Genomic DNA, 8,288 nt, shown 5'->3' with positions numbered 1-8,288 from the left:
GATGGGCCCAGTAACAGAGATACCCCAGAGAGATGTCCCCATCCTCTGTATTCCCAGGATTGTACAGAGGAGAATCACAGGACCCCACAAGAGAATCAGGTAGGTGGGATTTAGGGTCTCACCAATATAACAAAGTGACTGTCACTATATAATGTGCAGAGGAGCTGTGTGTGTCTTATACACTGTTATACTATTAATATACTATTATTAATGTATATTGTTTTATGGGCTATTTAGGATGAATGTCTCACTGACATTAAGATAGAAGATACAGATGGAGAAGAAGAGACGTATGTGACTGATATAAAGGCAGAAGATATAGAGGGAGAAAAAGAGACGTATGTGACTGATATAAAGGCAGAAGATATAGAGGGAGAAGAAGAGAAGTATGTGACTGATATGAAGGCAGAAGATATAGAGGGAGAAGAAGAGACGTATGTGACTGATATAAAGGCAGAAGATACAGAGAGAGAAGAAGAGACGTATGTGACTGATATAAAGGCAGAAGATACAGAGGGAGAAGAAGAGACGTATGTGACTGATATAAAGGCAGAAGATACAGAGGGAGAAGAAGAGACGTATGTGACTGATATAAAGGCAGAAGATACAGAGGGAGAAGAAGAGACGTATGTGACTGATATAAAGGCAGAAGATACAGAGGGAGAAGAAGAGACGTATGTGACTGATATAAAGGCAGAAGATACAGAGGGAGAAGAAGAGACGTATGTGACTGATATGAAGGCAGAAGATACAGAGGAAGAAGAAGAGACGTATGTGACTGATATGAAGGCAGAAGATATAGAGGGAGAAGAAGAGACGTATGTGAGGGGTGATCAGCAGTGTAAGGAGGAGGAGATCCCTACAGATATCAGCACAGGTGAGTAATAAACACTAATTACAGAAAAGAGTCACATATTCTCCTTGCTCAGACACTGCAGCAATCCCTTCTCCTACACCCTCCTCTGTCGGTACAAACTAATGAGGAATATATATTTTCCCAGTGAGGGAGTCAGGAGCCATCAGCCCCTATTATACTCCTGCTCTCCCCCCTCACATCATGTCACTGTGTGTTACCGGCCCAGAGATCTGACCAGTCTCCTCACCACACTCTCTGGTGTATCTCATACATCAGGAGCCATCAGCCCCTATTATACTCCTGCTCTCCCCCTCACAACATGTCACTGTGTGTTACCAGCCCAGAGATCTGACCAGTCTCCTTCCCACACTCTCTGGTGTATATCATACATCAGGAACCATCAGCTCCTATTATACTCCTGCTCCCCTCCTCACAGCATGTCACTGTGTGTTACCAGCCCAGAGATCTGACCAGTCTCCTCCCCACACTCTCTGGTGTATCTCATACATCAGGAGCCATCAGCACCTATTATACTCCTGCTCTCCCCCTCACATCATGTCACTGTGTGTTACCAGCCCAGAGATCTGACCAGTCTCCTCCCAACACTCTCTGGTGTATCTCATACATCAGGAGCCATCAGCCCCTATTATACTCCTGCTCTCCCCCTCACATCATGTCACTGTGTGTTACCAGCCCAGAGATCTGACCAGTCTCCTCCCAACACTCTCTGGTGTATCTCATACATCAGGAGCCATCAGCCCCTATTATACTCCTGCTCTCCCCCTCACATTATGTCATGTGTGTTACCAGCACCACAAGAGATATAGCATGTTGGGTAGTTATTGGTAAACTGAGGGGGAGAGTGCAATGGAACATGTGATTCCTGAATGGCTACCACCGCCACCTTCTGGTTAGTGAAATATTTTAATGTAAGGTGTCTCTTACGGGGAGAATTGAGACCTTTTACATTAAGACTTAGAAACGTCACCGTGATAGAGAGAGATCAGATCATGGTATGAAACATCTAGGATCATCTGTGTAAAGTTCAATAGAGTCTGTAGGGCGTGTGCATACTTCAAACTATCAAATCGCAGAAAAAATAAAATAGTGAACTAAAATGGGAGACAAACAGAAATAGCGTCCATAAAGGAGCTAGAGATTCCGTCACCAGGGTACCATGACTGAAAGGCAGAAAAAGGTGGCAGTCTGGCCTAAAAGGAAAACCCACCGACTACCCCAAGTAGCCATACGAGAGTGCAAAATCTAGTCATCATAGTAACAACTGTACAAAGAAATATCATATCTCAATGTAACCAAGGTATCCAAAGAAGGTAAAGGCCAGGAACATGGCCTGATATCCAATTTAGGTTCTACCAACACCTTTATAAGGGCAACAGGATGTTAGACGATCAGTCATGCTTTACCTGAACACCCAAACATTCTAGAAAGGTATTATGAAACGTAACAGTGGAAAGAATGTCAGACCATATACCATATAGCAATTAAATAGCACAGGAAATAAAGATAAAAATATATGTTTTATACCCATAACAAGAGCAAATAAATCTGGCCCAAAAATAGATCCATGTCCAGTAACTTAGTCCCAGTTGGCACATGTTACAGTAGGAAACAAACTCTGAGTGTCTGCAACAGTTTTACTCCTTTAGCATATTACTTAAAGACGGAAGACAACTCCTCCGGGATTGGTTTAGGTAAAGTGTCATGAAGGACTGTCAACAGGAGTTTCCCACTTTTTCAGAATAGCAGGGCCATCCTCGGGTGAAGGTATCACTGTGAAGGCGCCGTTTCGCATCACAATATTCTTAGTAGGAAAGCCCCATTTGTATTGTACATTTCCTTGGGTGGAATAGACGCCTTTTGTCCAGCGTCACAGTAGAAATATCCAGAAATAGCTGCAGATTATCCAGGCACTAAGTTATGGACGAGGAATACAAAGCAACCCGTAGAATGAATTCTTTAATGTGAAAAAGTGGACCCTTAGCAGAGTGTCCCTCAGTGCTTGGATAGGGGCCTGTTTGGACTTTGGGAGTCTATGGATCCTATCAATAAGAAGGTCTGCGGCAGAAGCCTTCAGTGAAAGTTTCTGAAAAGAGAACCGTGGCATAATCATAAAGCTCAGCATTTGTAACATAATCCATAACGCCCATTATTGTGATATTATTTCTCCGAGACCTGTCTTCTAAATTAATGACTTTATCACAAATAGAGACCATGTCTTCCTGAAGGGAGCGTAGAGTAGCAGGACCATCTAGAGTGTCTTAAGAAGTCTTCAGCCATTACAGCTGGGCTGTGCATCTGGCAAGAAGTAGCAGATGATGATGTAGCAGTCTCAGAAGGACCACCTGAATTCATGGTACCAAAGAGATGGACAGGTGGGGCCGATTTGGTACCTTTTTAACCTTTTTTGGAGGTATTGTAAGCCAGCTACAAAGAGACGGACCTCTCAGAGATAGGAAAATACAAACAATCTATAAATAAATGAGCAGTAGTACACTGTCAGGAGGTTACATCAAGATTACTTAGTTCAAAATTAAATTCTTAGTCGGGCTGATGGGGGTATCCGAGCCCAAATTTCAAGTAAACATGATGTAATGCAACTCAAATAACACAATAATGACCGAGAAATTCCACTAGAGGTCAGCGTGATCACAGACGTGAAGTACTCAGCACAGAGAGACACAAATGGCAAAATATATTCAGTGGATAAATCCACAAAATAATATACTGTGAGGTTGTAATCAGAGTGTAATGAGCTGTACTCAGACGATACTTGATACTGGGCTCTGCATGTAGACTGAGAGGAAGTAGATGATAGTGGTACCATATAAATAGAAGGTAGTTTCACCTCCAGGCAAATGCTTCAGTTTAGTGTAATGACCCCGGTCCAGCAGTCAGGACACTTATTTAGCGGCTTATATCAATTTTACACCTTATTGAAGGCAGAAGGCAAAGCATGCGATGGCCGGGCACCAGGATCCAAACTGGCAGCCATCTCACCTCCCAATACCACCCCCGGGCTCCAGTGACTGTGGGCAGCCCGTTCTGTCCCCAGCAGTAGTGGGAGCTGTGCACCCGTCTGAGACAAAAGCGCCTCCAAGTCAGGAGTCCGGAGCGTGCAGGAAAGACTGGGCGCACATAGCCCCAGAATACAGCCTGTGGCTTCAGCGGTGTCACTAGGCTGCGGCAGTGAACGGTGCCCGGAGTGAGCGGCGCAAACGGATTTTGGACAGAAGGAGTGGGGGACTTAATAGATTGGGTCTTGGTCCCAGTGGCGGCTGAGAGCTATCAGGTAGGGTAGATAAGAAGCCACTTAGTGAGGAGAGCTCCATAATGCATGTCTGGATAGATCACGCCCCTTTTATTTATTATTTTATATAATAACAGGGGTGACAGGTGTGGTACATCCCTGCAAAGGCAGATCCAATCTTTCTCATTAGACTCTGCTGTTTTCCCTGCACTCTCACTCAGATGTTCACTGCTGCCAGTAGCACACGTATGAGAAGCAGAAGTATGGCGGCAGCTGTATAGATTCTGATATGTAATTCTCTGTATCATACTTACCGTACACACATCATCCTTATTACTATTGAGAGTATAGAGGTAAGACACTGATGATGGGGGGGGGGTGTTTGTAAAAATGAATTATAACCTAGCAGATGATGATTACAGGATATTATGTGGTGTATTGCATGTAAAGTACCTTGTTCCACACCTATTCTGTTGTAGCAATATACCTTATATAAGGGTGAGTAACACATATACAGGCTTACCAGCGTATGAGCACACACATAAAGGAATGCTACCTTACAAATGCTTCCAGGAGTAACATTAGGAGACATTTCTCTGATCCATCAGCTCATATGACTGATGTTATTGTTCATCTAGAATCTCCAATTCATACGATATGTTCCCCATCCATTGTTTTACATTGGTGCTGACATAGGACTTGGCGAGTGACTACATCTCCATTTATACTTCATGGTTAGTTACCAGTACAAGAGAGAGATATATCTAAGTCTTATAATATTACATTTGTTATTGTGAGTGTTCTCAGGAGGGTGGACACAATGATAGTCTGAGACACAATATTATAAAGCCTTCATTAAAAGTTATGTTTTATTATACACACACATTTACAATTAAGTGTCCCAGAGAGTCGTCTTCTCCTATTGTTTACAAGATTAATATTGTTACAGAAAATGTCACATTTCCATAATGTATTTTATTTCCAGCAGATGGACACACAAGCAGGAATATCTCAGAAGGACATCTAATGTTATCCCTGGATTGTGACATAAAAGATAATGACAGTAGACAGGATTCTCCAGGAGATAACCCCATTACCCCAATTATACATCCAGCTCTATCAGCTGATCCCTCTGATCCTGGGAAATGTTCTCCTGATCACTCTGATATTGGTGCATCTGTTACAGCTCTGACAGTAGATACAGTGTTTCCCTGTTCTATAGATGCCAACTATTTTACACAGAACACAAAGCTTATAACCCATCAGCCAGTTAAAGCAGGCGAGAGGCCATTTCCATGTTCTGAGTGTGGGAAATGTTTTACATACAAATCAGCTTTTGTTACACATCAGAGATATCACACAGGTGAGAAACCATTTCCATGTTCTGAGTGTGGGAAATGTTTTGCACGGAAATCAAATCTTGTTAAACATCAGAGTAGTCACACAGGTGAGAGGCCATTTTCTTGCTCTGAGTGCGAGAAATGTTTTACACGGAAATCAAATCTTGTTAAACATCAGGGTAGTCACACAGGTGAGAGACCATTTCCATGTTCTGAGTGTGGGCAATGTTTTGCACAGAAATCACATCTTGTTACACATCAGAGAAGCCACACAGGTGAGAAGCCTTTTCCATGTTCTGAGTGTGGAAAATGTTTTGCACAGAAATCAAATCTTGTTACACATCAGAGAAGTCACACAGGTGAGAAGCAATTTTCTTGCTCTGAGTGTGGGAAATGTTTTGGACGCAAATCAGATCTTGTTACACATCAGAGAAGTCACACAGATAAGAATCCATTTCTATGTTCTGAGTGTGGGGAATGTTTTGCACACAAATCAGATCTTGTTATACATCAGAGAAGTCACAGAGGTGAGAATCCATATCTATGTTCTGAGTGTGGGAAATGTTTTGCACACAAATCACATCTTGTTACACATCAGAGAAGTCACACAGGTGAGAAGCCATTTTATTGCACTGAGTGTGGGAAATGTTTTACCCAGAAATCAAGTCTTGTTACACATCAGAGAAGTCACACAGGTGAGAAGCCATTTTATTGCTCTGTGTGTGGGAAATGTTTTTCCCAGAAATCAAGTCTTATTATACATCAGAGAAGTCACACAGGTGAGAAGCCATTTCCATACTCTGAGAAATAAATCAGCTCTTGTTTTACACAACAGACATCACTTAGGTGAGGAACCATTTTAATCTTCTGGAGTATACTCATCATTGCCATGCGTTTTTCTTCAAGGTTCTTATCCTATCTCCTATGCTTTTTGCAATATACATGCTACCACTGGGTGAAATAATCAGATGTCATGCCCTCATCTACCACTGCTATGCAGATGACCTGTCTTTTGCTCCAGGTACCCAGTACCAATCCTAAATGGTTGTCTAGCTGAGCTCCTGGTGTTGGTGATGCCAGTTGGCTGTGACTCAGTCCTGGTGAAACAGGTCTTTATGATAGAAGCTCACCACCAAAGGACAGGGCTACAGCTCAGCTTTGCAAAGCAACCAGACTTACGCTTGGGGGTTCAGAGTTACAAATGCTGATCATGTGTGGAATCTTGGTGTCCTGGGTGGTGGAGTGACACTTATACATCAGGTATCGGCCACAATCAGATCCTCATCTGAGTAGCATAGCCAGACTCCACCACTTATTTCCCTCAGAAGATCTACCTACAGTCATACATGCACTTGTATAATCACACATAGACTACTTCAATGTCCTCTAACTGGGTCTCCCAGCAAAAGAATTGCACCGCTTGTAGCTTGTACAGAATGCAGCAGCCAGGCTGTTACCTAACCAGCCCGTTCCTGCCACATCACACCCATTCTCTACTCCCTTCACCGGCTGCCAGTAAGATGGGGACTATTAATCTTACTGACTCTCCCAGCCCTACATGACCGGGGTCCAAGGTACCAGAAGCAGCGTCTTCCTCCTTACTGCCCAGCTTGCTTCCATCTGCAGATGGACTGTTACCAGCAGTTCCAAGAATCCTCAAGAAGTTCTGAGATGTCAGAGTGGAGACATGTTGGATGGCACTATTGCTGTGGTGGGGACTGCCGGAGGCACTATCTGTGGCTAGTATCCCTAAGCGGTGCTGAGGTGTCAGAGGGGAGAGACAGGGTGGGTGGCACTAGTGCTGTAGTGCGGCTGCCGTAGGCACTATGGGTAATTTATTTTTCATCCACTTGTGGTCACTGGAGTACTCTTGAGATATGAACGGAGAGTTAGCAGGAACAGGCACATTTAAATTAGTAACCCTCCTTCCCCTCCATACTCCCAAAGGTACCTCACGTGGAGAGTTCTCCACAGTTTTTCTATTTTTCACAGATTTTTTCTTTTTTACACTCAATCCCTTCCCAGATTATTAAGAAGCTTTGGTCCGGGATTGTTTGTGCTGCTGCTGCAGCAATTGGCTTGTCATGCTCAGGAGAGGAGTACGGCGGCTGCCGCGACTCTGTCTTCAGAAGGAGGAGAGGGGGGAGGCTGAACGCAATATATATTGGCTAATATGGTGATAAGTTTCATCTTGCATGCTTTATTATACTTGAGTATAGGCATGCACATGGCAGGACGCCATTTTAACCTTACTTCCTGGTTCTTCTTGCAGGAAGTTTGCTGCTGTCCTACGACACTCGCCCACTGGAGGAGTTGGGGTGTTAGTAGGAATTCGGTACAGCACAGGTTTCACTGATTGCAGTGTGTCCCACGTACACTGCACTTCTGGGTTATTCACACTTTAGTTACATTTTTACTGAGTTGTGGGACTTGTCTGTTTTTTGTCTACTTGTCTGTGTACATAATGAGTAAGGCAAATGCAAAATCAATAAAGCAGCTTAGCTGCAAGGTCTGTGAGAGTGTGTTACCTGACTGAACTGCTGCATACAGTATGTCTTGCAAATACGAACCCATACCCTGATCCTCCTTGGGTAATGTCTGGGTTACAATCGGAATTGGCCGCTGCGCGAAAAGGAGCGTGAGACGGCTAGATCTGAGGCTAGGGTAATACCAGAAGGGGCTCAGGAGATGTCTAGGACTTTGCAAGGGTTACAAAAGTCCAAGTCTAGCTCAGTTCCGAAAGATAGTTAGCATTTGTTTTATAACTTACCAGTTTCAGCGATGTTGCATTCTGACGATTCAATGCCAGACCTGATAGCTGAAG

At 43.6% G+C, this 8,288-nt stretch overlaps 1 protein-coding gene across 1 annotated transcript; it reads left to right on the top strand.

Moving 5' to 3' along the window:
- The first annotated feature begins 644 nt into the window (after positions 1-644).
- LOC134984342 (zinc finger protein OZF-like) lies at positions 645-7,188 on the top strand. Its single transcript, XM_063949944.1, has 2 exons — positions 645-877; positions 5,110-7,188. The coding sequence occupies exons 1-2, from the start codon at positions 736-738 to the stop codon at positions 6,273-6,275; spliced, it is 1,308 nt and encodes a 435-aa protein (XP_063806014.1). The 5' UTR covers positions 645-735; the 3' UTR covers positions 6,276-7,188.
- Positions 7,189-8,288: the final 1,100 nt, after the last annotated feature.

The sequence above is a fragment of the Pseudophryne corroboree genome, assembly GCF_028390025.1.
Source record: "Pseudophryne corroboree isolate aPseCor3 chromosome 3 unlocalized genomic scaffold, aPseCor3.hap2 SUPER_3_unloc_5, whole genome shotgun sequence".
Classification (NCBI taxonomy): domain Eukaryota; kingdom Metazoa; phylum Chordata; class Amphibia; order Anura; family Myobatrachidae; genus Pseudophryne; species Pseudophryne corroboree.
Note: the sequence above shows the minus strand (reverse complement) of the source record. Positions and strands in the feature narration are given on the sequence as shown.

Coding starts and splice junctions, on each gene's coding strand:
- LOC134984342 (XM_063949944.1), top strand. CDS start 736: ATGAAGGCAGAAGATACAGAGGAAGAAGAAGAGACGTATGTGACTGAT. Junction 878..5,109: donor CCCTACAGATATCAGCACAG/GTGAGTAATAAA, acceptor TTTTATTTCCAG/CAGATGGACACACAAGCAGG.